We start from the raw sequence: 24,198 nt of genomic DNA, 5'->3' as shown, positions 1-24,198 counted from the left end.
GAGAAAATAAGTAGGTGAAAAGTCAAGCCTCGTCTTTTTATGGCAGCATCAGAATGCTGACACAGGTTATATATGAGACCGCCTGCTGCCAGCAACAGCCTCCCACTGGCCAATACGCTCCCACGGAGAGGGGCTCCTCAGGGGGCCGTCGGCCAGACAATGCCGACTGGCGACATCCAGGGGGAGAGCCTTCTCTGTGGGGGCAGCAGCTCTCTGGAATGAGCTGCCCCTTGAGATTCATCTCATCCCCGACCTGCGTACCTTTCGCCGCGCTTTGAAGACTCTCGTTCTAACAAACCGGCCTGGCCTAATACGAATTTTAGAATGGGTGTATGTGTGTTTTAATCTATGGGCCAAATTTTTATATATTCAATTTTAAATTGTTTTAAATTTTGTATATTTATATGTGTTTTAATATGGCTGTACACCGCCCAGAGTCCTTCAGGAGAAGGGCGGTATAGAAATCTAATACATCAAATTAAATCAAATCAAATACTGCTGAACTTGTGGTTACTGCAAACAGGATCGCGCCACCCTTACACAGAGGCAAACAGCGCCTCAAATGACAAGAGACCAGAATAGGAATAAAGTGGTAGGGGGAAGGAAAAAGCATTTTATTTCCTTGAATTTCCGAACGCCACAGAATCAACTTGCAAGTCACCGACCCGTGAAAGACTTTGAGCCATTTCAACAGACTTTAACATAAGTTACTTTCTCCTTTTATTTGCTCAGGTAACGTCATTTTGAACTAAGGAAGAACAAACATAACGCCCCAGGGCCTCGTGAGTGAAAGTTCTCCCTGGGGTTACCATATTCGCCTCCTAGGGAAAACCCAGGGCTTTAGGGCTGCCGATCAGTGGTGGGATTCAGACAGTTCGCGCGAACCAGTAGCGGCGACTGTGGGAAGTTCCACCCACTCGCCCGGACGTAATGTGTGACTACTGCGCATGCGCAGAGGTGGCACATGTGAGCAAAGCGAGCGCAAGCAAGCACACGCTCACATTTGCAAACCGGTAGGGAAGGTAAGTAAATCCCACCTCTGGTGCCAATGATCCAACAGGAACTTTGCCCTTCCAAATTAAAGTTCACCACCTGGACCACTTGTCTACATGCCCCAAGGAGGCGTGGCTTTGTGTCTTTGTGGCACATGTCTACATCCCACAAGGAGGGGTATGGCTTTACAAGGAAATGGTTCTTGTTCTAACAGCGAGGGGTAAAGCCATCCCTGTAGGTTACAAAACCAGGATGTTCTGGTACAATAGTTGTATTTGCAGAGGAACTGAGCAATGGAGCAACCAGGATTCTCTTTCCACATACATGCACAAATAAACATCCATAAAGCAGTGAGGGCTAGAAAAGGTATAGTAATGACATTGTTCAAGGAACTAGTGGTAACTAATAACCCATGACCTCAAGAGTCTCCAGGAGATACGGAGGTAGGAGGATGGAACTGCAGCAGGTTTCTAGCATCCCTTACCTTTCTATCAGAAAAGGAAGGGGAGGGAGGGAGGGAGAGGGGAGGGAGGATTAGAGGGGGAGCGAAAGAAGGATTATGGGGAGAGGGAGGGAGGGAAGAAGGAGGGAGGGAAGATTAGAGGGGGAGCATAGGAAGGATTATGGGGAGAGGGGGAGAGGGAAGGAAGGATTAGAGGGGGAGCGAAGGAAGGATTATGGGGAGAGGGAGAGAGCGAAGGAAGGAAGGATTAGAGGGGGAGCGAAGGAAGAATTAGGGGTAGAGGGAAGGAAGGAAGGAAGGAAGGAAGGAAGAAAGGAAGGAAGGAAGGAAGGAAGGAAAAGGAAGGAAGGAAGGAAAGAAGGAAGGAAGGATTAGAGGGGGAGCGAAGGGAGAATTAGGGGGAGAGGGAGGGAAGGAAGGAAGGATTGATTAGAGGGGGAGCAAAGGAAGGATCATGGGGAGAGGGAGAGAGGGAAGGAAGGATTAGAGGGGGAGCGAAGGAAGGATTATGGGGAGAGGGAGAGAGGGAAGGAAAGAAGGAAGGAAGGATTAGAGGGGTAGCGAAGGAAGAATTAGGGGTAGAGGGAAGGAATGAAGGAAGGAAAAAAGGAAAGAAGAAGGAAAGAAAGAAAAGAAGGAAGGAAGGAAGGAAGGAAGGAAGGAAGGAAGGAAGGAAGGAAGGAAGGAAGGAAGGAAGTTTTCTTCAGATGGGATGGAGAATTGATAGCCCTACTTTCTGTGCCATTCATTCACACTTTAGACGATCTTACAAGATTATAATCCAAAATTCCCAGTTTGTAGGTACCCATGTCTTCATGTAAATTGGTCTGGATAGAACTTCATACTAACTCCTGCAGGAACTTCTGAACGGATGGGAAAAGTGTGTAGCAGTTTCAAAGTCTGCAAGAAGTGGATCGGAACAATCACGAGGGACACGCCCTTTCAAATCCTGAACGGCTCCTGATGGACCACACACATCCCTGAGAATGCCAAATTGGAACCTTCAGTCCTTGACGTCTCACCTAGGAAACCCTGCCCTCCCCCTGATGCCTTTCACAGACCCAGAGAGCTGCGCTGTGCCGAACATTAAACATGGAGACCTAATTTTGCAGTTCTGCGCTGGTTCCAATGACACATTTCACTTGTCATGACAGAGGTCATTTATTCATCCGACTTCAAGGTTTCCTTTTAGGTTCAAGTTTCCAAATAATTTGCATAGCATTTGTTTCCTTGACGAGGGCTCGACATTATCATCAGTTTAAGGCACTGAGTCACTTTGTTTGTATTTTCTTCTCCGTGGACTTAATTCTCCCTAACAGGAAAGTAGAATGGGATACAATGACTTGGTTTTTTTTTTTTTTTTTTTTTAGGGATTCTGATCATTTGGGTCACATTTCAGCATAATTTTGATCCCGATGCCTTTCTTGGTTGCCTCAAATGCTTCCATGGCCTTTTCCAAAGGGAAACGGTGAGTCACCAGTGGCTGCACGTTGATTTTTTTCGATGCGAGCATTGCGATCGCCATGGGCCACCTGCGAAGAAAGCAAAAGACCAAAGAAACAAAAAAAAGGGAATTGCACACATACCCAGATTTTGAACGGCTGATTGTGGCAAGGATTATTTTTTTAAAAAAAACAATATTAATATTATTATTATTTTATTAATAGAAATAGAAAGAGCAACATGTTCAAAATCCACATAGACAAGTGTGTTGTCTAGTTGCAATTCTTTTGAGGAATATTCATCATGGTAGTAATAATAAAAGTATTCTCTAATAGTAATCTCATAATGACAGTGCTTTTCCCCCAGAATATTGATGCATATTAATTGTTAATACTAATCAAAATTAATAAGTTGCAGTAAAAGGTAAAGTTTCCCCTCGCACATATGTGCTAGTCGTTCCCAACTCTAGAGCGCGGTGCTCATCTCCGTTTCAAAGCCGAAGAGCCAGCGCTGTCCAAAGACGTCTCCGTGGTCATGCGGCCAGCATGACTCAACGCCAAAGGCGCACGGAACGCTGTTTCCTTCCCACCAAAGGTGGTCCCTATTTTTCTACTTGCATTTTTTACCTGCTTTCGAACTGCTAGGTTGGCAGAAACTGGGACAAGTAACAGGAGCTCACCCCGTTACGCAGCACTAGGGATTCGAACCGCTGAACTGCTGACCTTTTGATCGATAAGCTCAGCATCTTAGCCACTGAGCCACTGCGTCTCAAGTTACAGTAATCAACTCTAATAATAAAATTAATTTTTCTCTTGTAATTTTAGGAGTTCTGACCACTGTTTCTCTCATTTAACCAGATCCCAGGATTATTATTAGAAAGAGATTTCCAAGACCCATCAAAGAGCAGAGATGATTTCACCTTCTAAATACAAATATATAGGTACATCAGTTCATTTACTAACTGTTCAGAGTTACAACAGAGCCGAAAAAAGTGAGGTATGACCGTTTTTCACACTTACGACCACTGCCATATCCCCACGATCACATGATCAATATTCAGACGCTTGGCAACTGACTCATATTTATGACAATTGCAGTGTCTGGTGACGGTGTGATCTCTTTTTACAAACTTTTGGCAAGCAAAGTCAAAGTCAAACGAATTTTCACTTAACAGCTGGGTTGCTATCTTAAACACTGCAGTGAGTCACTTAACAACTCGGGCAACAAAGGTTGTAAAATGGGGCAAAACTCACTGAACAACTCACTGTCTCACTTAACAACAGAAATTTGGGGCTCAATTGCGGTCGTAATTCGAGGATTACGCGCAATTGCGTTCTGTTAAAACAAAAATAATCAGGAAATTTCAGAGCGTCACAACTGGAAACCCAGTATGATGTATTTGAATGTATTTAAATTACATCAATTAAATGAATTAAATTTGTATTTAAATCACGTTTAAGATTTTTTTTCCCTCTCTTTTTAATTATGTTCAAGGTATCAGACGTTTGCGCAATTGTGTTTTAGATGAAGCACCAAACATTCTGTACCTAAATTATCTATATTGTACAATGTTTTCTATCCGTTTCAAACTCGTCCACACCCTCTTGATAAAAGCGATTATAATTTAGGTACAGAATTTCCTCAGCCACACCATTTTTTGACGACAAAACAAAATAGCTGCTACACAATGAAAGCCTATTTGTCTTCCTTGTGCGGCACAGTGACGAACTGATCAGATTTCAAGAACTTTCTAAGATTGATGTTTTGTTCGATTTTAATTTTTAAAAAATACAGTTGACAAAAGTCTTAGAACAGTTCACAGTCCTCGATTCAGTGTCCAAGATCAATAAAACATTATCCCATCCCATCCCCCAGGCCAGGTATGAGGAAAATAAATCTCTATTTGTTCCTCTAGATCAGTGTTTCTCAACCTTGGTAGCTTGAAGATGGGTGGACTTCAACTCCCAGAATCCCCCTAGACCCATGATTAATACTTACGTGTTGCAGTATCTAAATATCCCACGGATGTCCACCTCACGCACCGCTGCGTTCACGATGGGCAAGTTGACCATTTCTGGGCCCAGACCCACCAAAATTAGAGTCCCACCAGAACGGGTTGCCTGAGAAGAAATAAGGAGATCCAAGTTCATTTCCAACTTCTCCAGAAGCCAACATGCCAGGACTACCTTTCCCTCTGTCATAATAGAATAACAGAATAGAATAGAATAACAAGAGTTTGAAGGGACCTTGGAGGTTTTCTAGTCCAACTATCAAGTCTCTCAATTATCAATTGCCAAAAATATCAATTGCCAAAAAGGCATTAAGAGTTGTTAACCTAATTTTGCGAAGCTTCTTCTCTGGTAACATTGTACTGCTAACTAGGGTATACAAAACCTTTGCCAGACCAATTCTTGAATACAGCTCGTCTGTCTGGAATCTGCACTGTATATTGGACATTAATATAATCGAGCGAGTCCAGAGGTATTTCACGAGAGGACTCCTCCACTCCTCTGCTCGCAACAGAATACCTTATGCCACCAGGCTCAAAATTTTGGGCCTGGACAACCTGGAACTACACCGCCTACGGTCTGACCTAAGCATAGTACATAAAATTATCTGCTACAATGTCCTACCTGGCAATGACTACTTCAGCTTCAACCTCAATAATACACAGGCAAACAATAAATACAAACTCAAGGTAAACTGCTCCAAACTTGATTGCAGAAAATACGATTTCAGCAACAGAGTGGTCAACGCCTGGAATGCTCTACCGGACTCCATTGTTACATCCTCAAACCCCCACAGTTTCAACCTTAAACTGTCTACCGTGGACCTCACCCCATTCCTAAGAGGTCTGTAAAAGGGGCATGCATAACAATGGTGGGTTTCAAATTTTTTTACTACCAGTTCTGTGGGTGTGGCTTGGTGGGCATGGCAGGGGAAGGATACTGTAAAATCTCCATTCCCACCCCAATCCAGGGGAAGGATACTGTAAAATCTCCATTCCCTCCCCAATAAGAGCCTTGGTAGTACAGTAGTTTAAGGCACCCTGTTATTAAGCTGGTTATTAAGACCAGCTGCCTGCAATTACTGCAGGGTTCGAATCTCGCCAAGGCTCAAGGTTGACTCAGCCTTCCATCCTTTCTAAGGTAGGTAAATTGAGGACCCAGTTGTGGGGGCAATAAGCTGACTTTGTATAAATATACAAAAGGATGAAGGCTATTGCTGAGCACATTGTAAGCCGCCCTGAGTCTTCGGAGAAGGGCGGCATATAAATCAAATTAAAAAAAAAAAAAAATCCAGGGGAAAGATACTGTAAAATCTCCATTCCCTCCCCAATCCAGGGGAAGGATACTGCAAAATCCCCATTTCCTCCCGATCAACTGGGACTTGGGAGGCAGGGAATAGATGGGGGGCGGGGCCAGTCAGAATTTTTACTACCAGTTCTCCAAACTACTCAAAATTTCTGCTACCGGTTCTCCAGAACTGGTCAGAACCTGCTGAAACCCACCTCTGGTGCATAAGTGCACCAGCGTGCCTACCGTCCCTGTCCTACTGTCCCCATTTATTCGTACTCATTTCCTATGTTCATGTCCATGTTTATACTTACACCTGTTATCTTGTACATGATAAAAATTATTCTTGATGCCTTTAAGCTATGAAACACTCACGTAGATTCCAGTCTGGATGCAGGATTCGGCCCCAGTGCATTCCAAGGTGATGTCAGGCATACACCCCAACAAGCTTTCCACCATACTGGCCAGCACCTCAGGGCTCTGCCCTTTAACCTGGATGGTGAAATCAGCCCCAATTTCTTTAGCTTTTTCCAGTCGGGGAGCAGACAAATCTATAGGCAAAGAAAGCAAAAAATAAAAAATAAAAAATTCATAGCCATCATAAAAAAAAATGAAAGCACCTTTAAAGCGCTCCATGGCATCGGGCCTAGCTATCTTCGAGACCGCCTGCTGCTACCGACGGCCTCCCATCGACCCGTGCGCTCCCACAGAGAGGGCCTCCTCGGGGTGCCATCAGCCAAACAGTGCAGGCTGGTGACCCCCAGGGGGAGGGCCTTCTCTGTGGGGGCTCCCACCCTCTGGAATCAGCTGCCCCCAGAGATAAGGAGAATCCAAGACCTCCGTGCCTTCCGCCGTGCCCTTAAAACCCATTTTTTCAAGCAAGCCGGGCTGGCTTAAGAAGAAATTTTTAAATGTTTTAATTGGTAGTGAGTTTTAATGGGGCCAAATTTATATATCTTTTAATTGTTTTTTTTTAATATTTGTACTGCATGTTTTTTAATTTTGGCTGTACACCGCCCTGAGTCCTCAGGGAGAAGGGCGGTATAGAAATTTAATAATAAATAATAAATAAATAGGATCCCAAGAGGTTAATTTAATTATTATCTGAGAGGAGTGGCGCCTCTCGACCAAATCGAGAGTTTTGAGGATGGCCCACTACCAGCCATGCTTTCCTTCTCTGAAGTGCTTCTAGGACAGGATAAGAAGCTAAGCTTGACGTGACATTGTGGACAACAACTTCCAACATTCCTTGCTAGTAAGCATAGAAGGAAGTCTAATCAATAGAAGGCTGTCCACTCCAGATTTAAGAACATTTGGCTTTTAGAGTCTCTCCAGGATCCCTGGAAACTGTTGGCAGTTGTGGTCTACCAGCAGCCCGCGGAGCTGGTGAGGAGGCTCTCTGGGTAAGTAGAACCTACCCCTGGGCGGCTCATGAAGCCCTTAAGGCAGTGTTTCTCAACCTTGGAAGCTTGAAGATGGGTGGACTTCAACTCCCAGAATCCCCCAGCCAGCGCTGCTGGCTGGGGGATTCTGGGAGTTGAAGTCCACCCATCTTCAAGCTTCCAAGGTTGAGAAACACTGCCTTAAGCCAACAGAACTTGATCTGCATAAGCAACGTTAAGGACTTAAGGAGAAGACTTTTGAAGGACCCTTGTATCTCAGAGTTCATTTAGCGTGACCTTTGGCAGCAGTTCCTCTGTTAGTCTTTAAGGTGCTGCAAATTCTCAAAAAAGTTCACAGTTTGAAAGAATGCATTCTTTCCTGCTAATTAATTGTTCCTACCTTGGATATATTTGACCGATGTCAGAGAGCAGCTCTCTTTCTTGCATTCCAAGCTATTCTATTTACACTCACTTTCCTACAACCCCTAACGTGAGTAGCGAACAAAGCCATCGACAAATAGATTTTTATCCAGGGCTACGCAACATTTTTAAAGCAAATGTTGATTGACAAGGGAAGGCCAGGCTCCAGAATCAAGCAGACGTAAAACAAAGGTCAAATTCGGTTTCATTTACATTTAGATAGAATTAAAAGCAAGTCCCATATCTTAAACTTCAATTCTGCAGAAGTCCATAAGCTAGGATAAGTTGGTTATGTACTGTAACAGAATTTTAGGGATCATCTTTAAAAGTGTTTACCCAAAAACACTTTCCCAAGGTAACTAAAACTCTCGGCTCTGCCATGAAAACATTCAGAAGGCCAAGAAATGCTGAGAAGGTGGGAGAAGATCTCAGAAGGCTAGCAGAATTCAGGAAAAGCAAAATAAAGTAACTCCTGAGCGTTGAAGTCCACCCATCCTAAACTTGCTAAGATTGGAGACATTGCTGTATCTTGTACAGTAGCATCATTTTGTTTTCCCACAGTCACCTGGAAGTGGGTATATGATGGAGAATCCATGAAGTGCCTTCTATCAGGGGTGAAATGCTACCCGTTCACTCCAGTTTGGGCGAACTGGTAGTGATAAAAACGACCGGTTCGGGCAAATAGGTAGTTTAAAAAATGCTTTAAAAAAAGTTTAAAAAAAGGTTCTGATGATCGCTCAGTACTGCTGATTGTCAATCAGCTGTGCACCGCGATCTTCGGAACATTTTTTTTTTTTTACTTTTTAAAAGCATTTTACTACTACCGGTTCAGGCGAATAGGTAGTAAAAAATGCTTTAAAAAGTAAAAAAAAAAAAAATGTTGGTCACGCCCATCCAGTCACATGACCAACCACCACCAAGCCACGCCCACCATACTGGTTCCTACAGAACCAGTAGCAAAAAAATTTGCATTTCATCACTGCCTCCAAGGGAACAATATTCAAAGTGCCCAACTATATAGTGGGACCGAGCCAATCTCTGATGATCTCTAAACCCAGAGCAAGATCAGCCTCGTTTATATTTGTTTGAGAAGTCCATCAAGAAATCTCCGAGTGGCGATTTTGATTGGGAAGCCAAAAACACATCCCAGAAGATGACAAGACGACTCTATAGATGTGTCTGTGGACTCACAGAGAGTCATACTAGACTTATATTGAACAGTCGTTCTTCATGATCGATGCAAAAGACACCATTAAGGTTTAGAAGAAGAAAAAACTTGGAGCTTGCTAGATTTGCCTCATGCTTTGAATAATATTTCTTCCTTTGTCCCATTCCAGCTGCCTGCAATTACTGCGAGTTCAAATCTCACCAGGCTCAAGGTTGACTCAGCCTTCCATCCTTCCGAGGTAGGTAAAATGAGGACCCGGATTGTGGGGGCAATAAGCTGACTTTGTATAAAAAAGAACACCGCTTAGGGGGGGCCGAAAGCCCTACTAAGTAGGTATATACAAAAGTATGAAGGCTATTGCTCACATTGCCCTGAGTCTCCGGAGAAGGGCGGCATATAAATCGAACCAATAAATAAAATAAATAAATTTAACAGCTCTGTATTTACCCAGGTAACACTAGTCCTTTATCTCATGTAAACTTGGAAAGCTGAACTGCAAACACACAGACACACAAAATTAGACATCCAGATTGTAAATTGATCTTACCGCTAATCACCACTTGGGCAGCTCCCATCGCCTTAGCAATAATCAAATTCACAAGCCCAATGGGTCCTAAGAAGACAGAGAGATGGGGAACATCAAAACGAAGTCTGGTTATTTATTGCACAGAGTTTGATGGCCAACGGGCTCTTCTAAAGAACATCTTTCTTTTTTAAACGATAAAGCCAGTGGTGAAATCCTCCGCGGGTTACCACCACTTCGCTCCCCGTGAATGTATGGTGCGCACCAAATGCACACCGTGTGTGAGCGCATGCACAGTGTGCCAAACACATGCTGTGCATGCATGCCAAATGCATGCTCTGCACGCATGTGCAGTGCACACCAAAAACATGCTGCGCGAACATGTGCGCAGTGCACACCAGATGCCCTCTGCGCATGGGAAAAGGAGCCTTTTGAAGGTAAGTAGAACAGCAAGGGGGGGGAACAGCTGTGCCGCATGATTTAGATTTGCTAGAAAGCAGGAAATATAAATATAAATCGAATATAAATCGCACGACACAGCTGATCATCGGAAATAGTGGTTCGGTAGCTTATTTTTACTACCGATTCGCCCGAACTGGTAGCTTTTATTACTACCGGTTCGCCCAAATGGTAGCATTTCACCCCTGGATAAAACTACATTATAAAAAGAGCACCGGTGGGAAACAATAAAAGCGCCACAATAAACATGGTTTTTGCTTTGTTTTAAAAAAGCAAAGACAGAATCACAGGTGAACCTTTTGGGAAGAGAACTGTGGATGCCACATCCGAAGTGGCCTCCAATTCAGATATGAAGAGGATGGAAGCTATTTTGGTGTCTGGGAAGAATCATCCCTTGGGACTAATATAAATACATCAGTTTTAGAAAAATCAAAGAGACGCCGAAGTCTTCCATACCAGCACCACAAATGAAGATTTTGCTACCCAGGGTCACCTCGGCTCTTCTACAGGCATGAATTGCAACTGAAAGAGGTTCTACAAGAGCGCCTTCCTCAAAGGTGACGTTGTCTGGAAGTCTGCAAGGAGACCAAACAGACCAAAGAACTTCCATTAGTGTCTGTAAAGCAGAAACCAAAGTGTCAGAGTGTCATCTGAATGCAACCAAAGGAAAGTAAGGTCTGAGGCAATAGGCGCGAAAATCACACGTAGAAAGCATCCCCAAAACCTTCCCCCCAGTCAGGATTAACCAATCTCCAAATCTCCAAAGCATAAACATTAAAAACCTAAGAACAATGGCTTAATATAAATTAAGCACAAACCCAGCCCTGTGGAATGAACTGCCCCCGGAAATACGTAAGATCTCCGACCTCCAGGTGTTTCGCTGCGCACTGAAGACCCTGTTGTTCCACCAGGCAGGGCTATCAACATAATAATTTTAAATTGGGGTATTTTAATTTGGGGGGTTTTAAATCAGCCAAATTTATTTAATTATTTCAATTTTTAATCATTGTTGTGTCCTGTGTTTTTAAATTGGCTGTACACCGCCCTGAGTCCTTCGGGAGAAGGGTGATATAGAAATAAAATTATTATTATTATTATTATTATTATTATTATTATTATTATTATTATTATTATTATTATTATTATTATTATTATTATTATGCAGGGGTGAAACTCTGCTGCCCAGTGCTTGCTGGCTGCCAGAAAAAAAAGCCTAGTGGATTGTGATTTCACTGAACTAGGTGAAAAATCTTGGTTTACGTAGGAAGAACCTGGCTACAGAGAAATACACATAAAGGCCTACGAAAAGAAAAGAAAAGAAATATATAATAATGTATCTATAGAACACTATATATATATATATATATATATATATATATATATATATATATATATATATAGTATATATATATATATAGTATATATATATATATATATATAGAGAGAGAGAGAGAGAGAGAGAGAACAATTAATCAGTGGAACCACTTGCCTCCAAAAGTTGTGAATGCTCCAACATTGGAAGTTTTTAAGAAGATGTTGGATAACCATTTGTCTGAAGTGGAATAGGGTGTCCTGCCTTGGACTAGAAGACGTCCAAAGTCCCTTCCAAGTCTGTTATTCTAATATTCTAATATAATGTAATGTAATGTAATGTAATGTAATTTTTTTTTCTAGGTAAGCATGTCAAAGGCCATTGAGTGACGGTCCTTCATCCCGTAACTGATTAGCAGTAATTAGAGGTTTTTTTAACCTCCTCTGAAAAAGGATGAATTTCAGGCCAATCGTTTAAGCCTTCTGAAACTGACATATACAATTACTTCTTCAAAACTCTCCACCACAAGAGGTTCTGCCAACAAACGGTGTGGAGTAAGATTGTTACTTCCTTTATTTCAAAGCTGCAGTTAATCTTGCTGGCATTATCTTGCTTTTAGATCAGCCAGTCCCAACTGCCTGAGGGCGTTGCTGTTGGCATGCACAAGAGTTCTGCTATTTTAAGAGGAGTCTTAATCTTTAGTGCAGACTCCAGCGTCTGAAAACTGTTCCTTGGAAAACATAACAAGAAAACAGGTACCCAACCTTTTTGTCTTGCTGGCAACTCCCAGTCTCTTAACTTACAGATGGGGAAAGTCCCCTTTACTTGCCACAGGACTTTGGAGCCCAGAAAATAAAACTCTAGACCCATGATGGTGAACCTATGGTACGCGTGCCACCTGTGGCACGTGGAGCCATATCAGTGGGCACACAAGCGTTGCCCTAGCTCAGGTCCGGCATGCATGCGCACACTGGCCAACTGATTTTCAGGCTTTCCAGGGCCATCAGAAGTTGGGAAACAGGCTGTTTCTGGCATCCAGAGGGTTTCCAGGGGTTTGGGGAAGGATGTTTTCACCCTCCCCAGGCGCCTAGAAAGGCTCTGGAACCTGGGGAGGGCAAAAAGCAGGCCTACCGGGCCCACCATGCCATCATGTGCCAAACGTGGGGGGAGTTCAGGTGGATGGGGTGCATTGAATTATGGGTGCATGACCCCCTGCGCTCCTCCCGCTTTTGGCACACGATGGCAAAAAGATTAGCCATCCCTGCTCTAGACAATATTGGAGGGAGGAAAAAAAAAAATCAATGAATGATTAAAATATGCAAAGAATTCAAAAATCACTCCAAGTTCAAAAAATATTCAAAAATTATTACAACTTTCAAAGAATTATTAAGAACCGCAGAGGAAAAGGGTTAACGGTGGAAAGGGGATATTTAATAATATTCTCTTGCTGCCTCTCGCAGAATTATAAAAATGCGTTTTTGAGAAGGAGTTTCTTTGGTGCTCCCTGAGCTTGCTTGTTTTCTTGCAGGCGTTTCCTTACCCAACTAGGTAACATCATCAGTCTGATGATGTTAACCTACCGTATTTTTCAGAGTATAAGACGCACCGGACTATAAAAAGCACCTATCTTTTTTGGTGAGGAAAAGAAGAAAAAGAAATCTGCCTCTGCCGCCCAGCAATTTTGCTTCTTTGCAGCAAACAGCCTGCTTTACTTTCATTTTCGTTTTCAGTATAGCTTAATTAGCACAAGGAACAAAATCTGCTCCCAGCAATTTACCTCCATGCAGTAAGCAGCAGAGGCCGGCGCAAAACAACTGAGAACAAAACAGCTGAGAGTCGGGAGGCCGATCCAATCAACTTGTGTTAATTAGGCTGTGTTAAAGCTGAAAGGAGCTGTTTCTTCTTGCTGCTTGCTGCAAGGAGGTAAACTGCTGGGGGGCAGAGGCCAAAGGGTGGGGGACAGTGGGTGGGCGGGGCTACATTCGGTATATAAAACGTACCTAAATTTTCACCCCCTTTTAGGGGGAAAAAGGTGCATCTTATACTCTGAAAAATACTGTAGTTAGGGTAATGAAACAGGCAAGCTCAGAGAGCACTATGAACCCTTCATTTCAAGACTGAGCTACAAATATTCTCCTTTATAGGAGTTTCTTTGCTTCTTCATGACTAATCTCTGTTATATCTGAAACTTATCCATACCTATTATCCCAAGCATCAGAGCAGAAGACTGAGTTAGCTCTACGGGTTGATTGGTTGTGGTTTCCGTGAACTCAAAACACGCCTTAATGAACGAGTGTTGTTTTTTAATTGTTCGCTTTAATCGTTGTGCACTTCCCAGGGACATTGCTGTGGGATGTAGCAGCCATATAAACAATAAATTTCAATAAATAATTTTCAATAAATAAATATTTGTGATCATTTTTAAGTTCTCCATCCCCTGCAGAACTAAGTAAGTATTTTACTTCTTGTGTTAGTTAATCCCTAAATTTTACAGCCTGCTGGTTTTGAACACTTTAGAAATATGCATGAAAACTCTTACTATCTTATGATTAAATTTGTTTTTTTTTTCTTTTCTTTCCAGACCACTGAAATGATCCAGGGGGGGGGGAAAAACCAATGATTTGAGCAGAAAATTGGAATAGTGCTATGTCTATCCATTAGGGAAAGGAAGGGCTGTGATTTAAAAAGAACATTTGCTTTGCTTGTAAAGATTTCAGATTCATGGGCTAATTCTTTGGTTTTGAATGCTAAAGATTCCCAATTTATCTATGGCTGTGTGTTGTGATTTAGGGTGATTTAGGGTTTCAATTTCAATTATATGGTTGAGATTCTGCCTGTTCGTAACCCCAAGTTGCACATTTAGAGAACTTCACACTGCTCAAGGGGGACGCGGTGGCTCAGTGGCTAAGACGCTGAGCTTGTCGATTGAAAGGTCGGCAGTTCAGCGGTTCAAATCCCTAGTGCCGTGTAATGGGGTGAGCTCCCATTACTTGTCCCAGCTTCTGCCAACCTAGCAGTTTGAAAGCAGGTAAAAAATGCAAGTAGAAAAATAGGGACCACCTTTGGTGGGAAGGGAACAGCGTTCTGTGCGCCTATGGCATTTAGTCATGCCGGCCACATGACCACGGAGACGTCTTCGGTCAGCGCTGGCTCTTCGGCTTTGAAATGGAGATGAGCACCGCCCCCTAGAGTCGGGAACGACTAGCACATATGTGCGAGGGGAACCTTTACCTTTACCTTACACTGCTCAAAGTCAATTAAACCCAGGAAAAACCCTACATTATTGTTCCGGATTGGTTAGCTTCATGATATGGTTTCTCCCAAAACTCACTTGTAGCAAAAGTTGGCATTGTGTTTGTAATATCGGCACAAGTTCCCATCGTCAGGAGGGGTTGCACAGAAGAAAAGGGTCGGAGAGAGGTTGTAACGTCCAATCTTGCAGAATTCGTCGATTTCTCGAGGAACGCCAGGCTCAATAGCTACTCGATCACCTGCGAGACCACAAGGATGTAAGAAGGAGAGAAAGCAGGGGGGGGAAATTACCCACTAAAGAGATTTGCGTATCTAGGAGACCCATTCGCATTATTTAACTCTAAACAGATACTATGAAATACTTATTATTAAGTATTAATATTAAATATTTATCACCTGAAAGCTGATGAAACCTAAAAGCCCTAGAGCTTTTCTTGTAATCATTAGAGCAGTCCAGTCATATTTCAGACATTCAAGCTGAGGTAAGAATCAAATGACAAGAATTTACCTACTCAGAAGAGGACGAGATATAATTTAGAAACTTCTGGATTTGCTAGGCCCCACAAAATCATGTCGTTCTAGCATTAAGTTCCCCTAAGTTCCAACCCGATAAGGCAGATCTTTGAAAATCTCTGCTCTGTGAGGATCTGTCACATTTTACACAAAGGACATTAGGAGACAGATAGAAGTCAGATGGCTCTACTGCATTAATGAAAGAGAGGCTGGATCTAAAAGCAGTATATAAACATTTTTACAAATCGTGGTTGCCCAACTTTTTTTTTAAGTCAAAGGCCAAATAATACTTTGTGGAGTGGTTTAGAAGTTCAGGGACAGAGGGAGAGATTGTAGAGAAAGGGACAAGAAAGAGTCTGGCACAGCCATCGCAGAAAATAAATAAATAAATCTGCCCAAAATAAAACTATTGTTTTTCTTGATTCCACTATTTTTTCCAGCTGATTTTGGTCCTAAAGCCAACAATTCGATTATATTTATCCCAAATCCATAGCAATTGAGATGGAGCTGGAAATCCCTACCTCCAGCTGTTTGTACATGCTATTCAATCCTTACTCATCAGCTACTAAGAGGAAAGATGGAAGTGACTTGGGAACAGCTTCAGCTCACCTTTCTTTAACTCGGTTACTGAAGACCCTACTTTAACAACGGTTCCTGAAGCTTCGTGGCCCAGCACCATTGGAGATTTCACCACAAAATTTCCAATTCGCCCATGTTGCCAGTAGTGGACGTCAGACCCACAGATTCCCACGGAGTGCATTTTCAAAAGCACTTCTGTTACAAAAGAGAGGAATCAGAGAGAGAAATCAACGTTACATACACTCTAAAGAGGTGCAGATTTTAGAAGCAACAGAAATGTGACTGATTGGTTCATCTAAATCCCTTTAAGTAAATATGGATCCATGCATCGCTATGATTGACATGCCCTATTTATGTAAATGAGATTAAAAACTGAAGAGCTAAAAGCCCAAATAACAATACAGGTAGTCCTCGATTTATGACTGCAGCGGAGCCTGCAAATCGTGAGTTTGAAAAATTGGTCAATCATATGATCAACTTGATTTTTTTTAAGAGCATTAAGAAACCAGTGGTTTGCTGTGTGCAGTTTTGCCCAAAACCAGAAGGGCTAGTTTTCAGCAAAACCATTGTACAATCTGGTCACATGGCCACGAGACACTACAAAAAAGCCGTTAATTCAGTTGTGCTACTAAGCACCTGAAGTTCAGTCACATGACCACGGGATTCAACCGTCGGAACTTCAAATCCAGGTCATAAATAGACCCAAGGAGAGTCAAGTGTAACTTTGAACAGTTGTTCTGTTGCAAACAATTGCAAATTAAGGACTACCTATATCAAAAACACAAGAGTGTGAGACCAAGAAAACTCAACTTGCATTCATTTCCAGATTGTGGTAGTGAACTGGAGGCAAGTTGTTCCACTGATTAATTTGTTCTGTCAGGAAATTTCTCCTTAGTTCTAAATTGCTTCTCTCCTTGATTAGTTTCCACCCTTTGCTTCTTGTTCTGCCCTCAGGTGCTTTGGAGAATAGCTTGACTCCCACTTCTTTGGGGCAGCCCCTGAGATATCGGAACACTGCTATCATGTCCCCCCTAATCCTTCTTTTCCTTAAATCTCAAGAGTCTATTGAAAGAATGAGCCCGGATCCGATCCAGTTCCAAGAAAATAGCAAAAGGGTGACATATTTACAAAGCTATCAGAATATATCTTAATAAATTAAGAACCTGTTGACATTTTTATATAATAAGAGTAATAATAAGAGAAAACATAGAATAATTGAATAATGAAAGATTGCAACTTCATATAAATATGTATCGCTATTACAAATATATGTTGGATTGAAAGTAATAACTATGACTAATGCTATTAGCTTTATTTGTATTAGAATATAAGAGTAATAATAAGAGAAAACGTGGAATAATTGAATAATGAAAGATTGCAACTTCACATAAATACGTATCGCTATTAGAAATATATGTTGGATTGAAAGCAATAACTATGACTAATGCTATTAGCTTTATTTGTATTAGAATGTATGACACCCAGGCGTCACACTGTTTACGCACTGATATGTTTGTAAAAAAAAAAAAAAAAACAAAAAACTTTTTTTAAAAAATAAATAAATATGAAGAAACTGTTGACTGTTCTCGTCCTTAAGTCTTGCAGGACATTGACAGAACATTGCAGAGATAGAATTATCAGACACAAGCAAATACATGACTTAGAAGATATTTTTTTTTTGGCTCACGTTACCTATAAAAGCATGCCCTAAAATCCACCTGTGTCCTATTTCTTGCAGAACTGATGACCCTGGGGCAACTCCAATTTACCGGACACTGAGTGGGCATAGAGACATAATCAAGGAAATTGGAAAGCCCATCGTGTACAAGAGTCACATGGTTTTGCAATACCTGCACCAGGACTAATCACTTCAGGACATGCTTTGTCGGTTCACACCGATGTAAGCTGCTAAGACTCCTCCAGGCAAGTGGTTTCCTAGCTGAACCTTTCATCCAGTTCTTTGGCGTCCAGAGCTGGGGCAATTTTATCACAATGATAAAAAGAAACAAATATGTAGAGGTGAAGACATAAGATGACCCTGATGGACATATCGAGGTGCTGGCAAAAGGGACTGGAGGCAAAAGGGACTGGGGTTTTTTTTAAAAAATTCAGGACATCCAGGTAACATCTGGAAACAGCTCAGACAAACATCTCCCTAACGGACTGGATTAGAAAAAGGGGGAGGAGTTGCAATATTTTGTTGTTAAAGAAAGGCTACATTCTGCTCCTCCTCCTCCTCCTCCTTCTTCCTTCTTCTTCTTCTTCTTCTCCTCCTCCTCCTCCTCCTCCTCCCTGCACATCCCACTCCCTTCTAGCACTAATATTACTTAGTTGAGTAATGAAACATCTGTAAAAAAAACAACAAAGCTTAGAGAACACCAAGGATTCCCTTCTTCTTCTTCTTCTTCTTCTTCTTCTTCTTCTTCTTCTTCTTCTTCTTCTTCTTCTTCTTCTTCTTCTTCTTCTTCTTCTTCTTCTCCTCCTCCTCCTCCTCCTCCTCCTCCTCCTCCTCCTCCTCCTTCTTCTTCTTCTTCTTCACACCAAAAAAACTAAAGAACTTATAACTGACTTCAGGAGGAAGAGAGATATACATTTACCATTGTACATAAATAGTGAGGAGGTGGAGAGGGTCGGTAATTTTAAATTTCTGGGTATTTATATCTCGGAGGACCTCTCATGAACTATGAATGCTGAGATGCTTGGGAAGAAGACACAGAAGAGGCTGTACTTCCTGAGAATGCTCAGGAAGATAAATCTGTCTCAGCATCTACTTCTGTCCTACTATCGCAGCACCATTGAGAGTGTTGGACAGCATTATTTAATCTGTTGTGTGGATGTTTGGGTGGTTTAGGGGTGGGGAATTTGTGGTGGGTGGGGGGGTGTTTGGGGATTGTCATGTGTGTTGGGGTTGGTCTCTGGGTGTTATGTGGGTATACTGTGTATATACATACAATGACAATAAACTTTATATTTATCTTCTTCTCCTCCTCCTCCTCTTTTACCACTTGGGTGTCGAGGGAAATACAAAGTTCTGTTCTTAGCATTTCTGGTGGCCTCAACCATGGTTATTTGATGCTGTCGTAGGCATCGCTTTCATATTGTCTCTTCGTCTTCTTCTAAGCCTCTCTCATGTTCTTTGGCCTTCTTTTTTTCTATATGCTTTGTATGGTATAGAATCCCAAGACACTCCTACCACTAAAGGAGACTATTTATAGCTCAGGATTGAAATGAAGGGTCCTTGGTGCTCTCTGAGCTGGATTATTTTCTTGCAGACATTTCATTCCTAGCACTGATAATGTTACCCAACCAAGCTTGGGGAAGCCCTCAAATGCTTCAGATTTTTACATTTCACTGAACAATATTTATACTGCAGGATGCCTAATAAATAAACCAGGGTGAAGATAAAATCTGGCAAATAAATGAGACCGGTTTAGTAACAACTGTGCCCTGGAACACGACCCTCACCGTCCAAAGCTATTCATCACCTTCCTTCAACATGCCCGTTGAACGTACCAGTTGAAAATAAAATGCTGATATTCCAAAAAGTGAATATCCCAACTTACCATTAGGACCAGGTTCAGGAACAGGTCGGTTTTCCTGAAAGAAAGAAAGAAGGAAAAAAAAATTTTAGGGAAGGTTCAGACGAAACTTTAATGCAGCTCATACCAAAATTAAATCAGCTAGTCTGCCCTGGAAATTCCTTGCCAATTCAAGGATCAACGGTTATGAAGAATTTGCTTCTCGTTCTACAATTAAACAAGCTCCTTTCCAGGATCACACCTGGAGGAACTAGTTAAAAAGTATAAACTGTACATACTACTAGTTTACTATAATTCTAAAGAGGAATTATTGAGTCTGTCATCTGTACCTCCATAACTGTCTGGTTTGGCTCTGCAACCCAACAAGACAGACACAGACTTCAGAGGATAATTAGAACTGCAGAAAAAAACGATGGCTACCCAACCTGCCTTCCACTGAGGACCTGTATACTCCACTAGTCAACAAAGGGGGGCTATGAAAATATTTACAGACCCCCTCACATCCTGGACATAAACTGTTTTCAACTCCTACCCTCAAACCGACGCTATAGAGCACTGCACACCAGAACAACTAGACACAAGGGACAGTTTTTCCCCGAACGCCATCACTCTGCTAACAACTAAGTCCCTCAACATTGTCAAACTATTTATTAAGACTGTATTACTATTATTCTTCTCATCCTTCCTATTACCTATCTCCTTCTACCTATGACTATAACCTTCTTGCTTGTATCTTTACGGTTTACATTGTTATATTTAGTTTCCTAGTATAATTTTGATTGCTTATTTAGTATCCTATGACTATCACTAAGTGTTGTATCTTATGATTATTGATGAATGTATCTTTTATGTACACTGAGAGCATATGCACCGAAGACAAATTCCTTGTGTGTCCAATCACACTTGGCCAATCAAGAATTCTATTCTATTCTATTCTATTCTATTCTATTCTATTCTATTCTATTCTATTCTATTCCATTCCTATTCTATTCTATTCTATTCTATTCTATTCTTTTCTATTCTGTTATTCTGTTCTGTTCTGTTCTAATTTGTACACTTCTGTTAATGTTTTAATTGAATAATTTGATAAGGGGAGTTCTGTTTGGACATGAAAGGGCTTCCTTTCCCATTTTTTTTCCTCTTTCATATTAAAAAATTAAAAAAGCATTGGTAGAATTGCTGGTGTGCAGAAAGGTAAATTCTATAAAGGATTTATGGGGTGAGCAATTACAAATAGAGAAAGAGAGAGTGGTGTCATAGTTAAGGGAGATTGTGAGTTCCAGTCCTGCCTTAGAGGAAGCCATCTGGATGGCCTTGGGCCAGTCATTTTCTCTGAGCCCTAGGAAAAAGTCAATGGCAAACTACTTCTGAAAAGCCTTGCCAAGAAAGCTGCAGGGACTTGTCCAGGAAGTGTTGAGAATTAGACACGATTGAATTGGGGTGGCTAGGATAAATGCAAATAAGACTAATAATAATAGAGTAACAGAGTTGGAAGGGATCTTGGAGGTCTTTGAGTCCAACCCGCTGCTTAAGCAGGAGAGATCTATATACCATTTCAGACAAATGGTTGTCTAATCTCTTCTTAAAAGACTCCAGTGTTGGAGCACCCATAACCCCTGGAGAGAAGCCATTCCAAAGATTAATTGTTCTGTCAGGAAATTTCTCCTTAGTTCTAAGTTGCTTCTCTCCTTGATGAGTTTCCCACCTGTTGCTTCTTGTCCTGCCCTCAGGTGCTTTGGAGAATGATTTGACTCCCTCTTCTTTGGGGCAGCCCCACAAATATTGGAACACTGCTATCATGTCACCCCTGGTCCCTTCTTTTCACTTCTTTTCATAAGACAAAACCTGCAGTCTTATTTTCATGTCCTGCTCTTCCCTTGCTTGCCAACAACTTAAAATTCCAATATTTATTCTTTATAAAGGATAGGGGTGCACTGCTTTGCATTGCATTGCATTGCATTGGTTTCTTTTCTTTTCTTCTTTTTTCTTTTCTTTTCTTTTCTTTTTTTAGGGTTTAGGGTTTTTTTAGCTTTTTAGAAGTAGGAGTAAATCCTTGGAAAAAACTCTAAATAATTTACAATCGTGAAGGGAGAGGGTAAGAAAAGTCCAAAGAGAAATGGGAAAAGATTTCGTCCATTTTTCACATCACTTTCGATGGTGCATCACTTTCTAAAGAAAATAAGTGCTCAACAGAAACAATGCCATATATAATACCTTTGCCTAATTCAACAAAGGCTGAAATCGGATTCCCCACTATTTCTATCAACACAAACACAAGCACCGCTTAGAAACAAATTATATTTTAAAATTAAAATTATATTTTAAATCCTCTGAGAAAATAAAGCCTGATATGGGCATTATTTAAAGATAATAACTTTGTACTAACTGGGGAAAGGTGAGATAATATATCTTAAACGGCTGTGGCCATAAAATACTTAAGTCTGTTTAATGTTTAGCTTGTGAGTCTTGATTCTGGAACCAGATAAATGTCACACTATGAGAAGATCTCAATAACCACCAAATCATACAACAGGGGCAAATTCCCCATTTATTTATTTTTTTTGCTTCCTCTTAAAAATGGTAATTCTATGGGTTTGGTTTTTTTAAAAAAGAATTTTGATATCTCGCTCTTTTATTGATAAGCCCTTCCCTTTTCAACAAATAAAAAACAATGTTCCACAACTGCCAATAAACGACTTTTTCATTAAGATCCGGATGCAAAACCCCAACTCTGATTGCTCCCTAGTTTTAAAAGCAGAAATTTACAAATGCAATTTCTTTTTATGACGTTTTGGCAAACATTTGCTTTCTGCAAACCAGACCGCAGACAGGATGCATTCTTTAAATGAAGCCAAAGGGGTCAATTGTCTACTTTTCATATGATGTCAAATAGCAACCTTGGGGGAATGATGGCTTTGTAGGGGCAACCTGAGATGAGAAGCCATGTTTAAACCAACCGTGGTTTAGCAATATGTAGGAACCAGATCACCGCCATAAAATCATTAATAATGGGCCTCCTCCTCCCCCCAGGTTTTTTTCATCTGGTAAAAAAAAAAAATAACCCCAGGAATATCTAATCTGCTGAAGGACAGAGTGGTTCAGTAAGAGCCTTTTGCACAGGGGTGGACAGGGAAAGGGAAAAACCTGCGGAGGGGGGGGGGAAATATTCTTCTTGGTGATTTATTTTAAAGCTGCCTTTTAATGAAAGGAAAGGGAAAGGGAAGGAGAGGAAAGAGAAAAGGGGAAAGGGGAAAGGGGGGAAGGGGGAAGGGGGAAGGGGAAGGGAAGGGAAGGGAAGGGAAAGGAAAGGAAAGGAAAGGAAGGGAAAGGAAAGGGAAAGGAAAGGAAAGGAAAGGAAAGAAGGAAAGGAAAGGAAAGGAAAGGAAAGGAAAGGAAAGGAAAGGAAAGGAAAGGAAAGGAAAGGAAAGGAAAGGAGAGGAGAGGAGGAGGGAGAGGAGAGGAGAGGGAAAAGGGGCAAGGGAAGGGAAGGGAAGGGATGGGAAAGGAAAGGAAAGGAAAGGAAAGGAAGGGGAAAGGGAAAGGAAAGGAAAGGAAAGGAAAGGAAAGGAAAGGAAAGGAAAGGAAAGGAAAGGAAAGGAAGGGAGGAAGAGAGAGAGAGAGTGACATTGACAAACAGCCAGTCAATTTCAGTAACAACCGCTTTTTCCTTTTTCCTGGCTCTCTCGCATGAAACCAGGAGGGTTTTCCTAACCCCAAATAGTCCAGACACTCCTTGGCTAAAAGCCCCGAGCCCAGGCTGACCCAGGGGCCAGAGACCACCACCTCCCCCCCCCCCCAAGAAGACCCCAGCTGCCCGGCGCCCAGATCCCTGGTGAATTGGGTCGGGGGGGAGGGCTGCTGGTGCCAGGGCAGCCAGCCAAGCGACCCGCCCCCCCCCAAACCCCCCCCCACTCCCCCCCCCCCTCCCCAGCGCCAGGGCCGATTTCCACGCCAGCCCCTTTGCAATGTCATTGCAAGGTGGGGGGGGGCAGCTTCTCCAAGCAGGCGCCCGCCGCTTGCCCCGCCCCCTCCCTCCCTGCAGCCGGGCCCCCGGGGGAGACAGAGCCGCCCTACCAGGCACAGCTCGCCAGCTGCCCGCACCACCACGGCCAAGTTGGCCGCCCGCCGCCGCCGCCGCCTCCACGGCCTCGCCCCGCGCCGCCATCGCCCCGTCTGCTCTCCGCCTCGGCAGGGAACTTTATCCGGCCGGCCAAGGCTAAGTTCAGCGGGGAGGAGGAGGAGGAGGAGGAGGAGGCGGAGGTCGGGGGGGGGGGGTCGGACTCTGCCCTGGCAGGGTCCCAAGGCTGGGGGGTGGGGGGGAGCTTTAAGCCCTCCGTCCTCCCTCCCCAACGCTCAGGGGGGGAGGGGGGGGTCAATAAAAGCCGGGGGTGGGGGAGGAGAGGGAAGAAGGGGGGAGGGGTGGGTGGGAAGAGGACGATGAAGAAGAGGGGGAGGGGGGGGAGAGGATTATGAAGAAGAGGAGGAGGAAGATGAAGAAGAGGGGGAGGGGGAGAAGAGGAGGAGGGGGGGAGAAGAGGACGATGAAGAAGAGGAGAAGAAGAGGAAGAAGAGGAAGGGGAAGAAGACAAAGAAAAGGGGGGAGGGGGAAGAAGAGAAGGAAGAAGAGGGAGACAAAGAGGAGAAGGAGAAGAAGACAAGAGGGGGGAGGAGGAATAAGATGAAGAAAAGGAGAAGAAGAAGAAGAGAGGGAAAGAAGACGATAAGGAAGAGGAGAGAAGAAGATGAAAAAGGGGGGAGGGGGGGAAGAAGACAAAGAAGAGGGGGAGGGGGAAGAAGACGAGAAGAAAGAGGAGGAAGAAGAAGAGGAAGACAAAAAGAGAGGAGAAGAAGAAGAA

The 24,198-nt window shown here is 42.6% G+C and overlaps 1 protein-coding gene across 1 annotated transcript; it reads right to left on the bottom strand.

Annotated features, from left to right (window-relative positions):
• Positions 1–585: 585 nt before the first annotated feature.
• On the bottom strand, positions 586–23,507 carry SORD (sorbitol dehydrogenase). The gene is given in 10 exon segments (XM_070953674.1): positions 586–2,988; positions 4,898–5,019; positions 6,571–6,746; positions 9,713–9,778; positions 10,604–10,722; positions 14,791–14,950; positions 15,834–15,998; positions 19,367–19,400; positions 23,417–23,459; positions 23,461–23,507. Coding segments are annotated over 10 exon segments (1,098 nt in total). The 3' UTR covers positions 586–2,822.
• Between the last annotated feature and the right edge of the window lie 691 nt (positions 23,508–24,198).

Source organism: Pituophis catenifer, unplaced genomic scaffold (assembly GCF_029215685.1).
Source record: "Pituophis catenifer annectens isolate HBS135680 unplaced genomic scaffold, rPitCat1.0.hap2 SCAF_14, whole genome shotgun sequence".
Lineage (NCBI taxonomy): Eukaryota > Metazoa > Chordata > Lepidosauria > Squamata > Colubridae > Pituophis > Pituophis catenifer.
The sequence above is the reverse complement of the archived record's forward strand: the minus strand, read 5'-3'. Positions and strand labels throughout refer to the sequence as shown.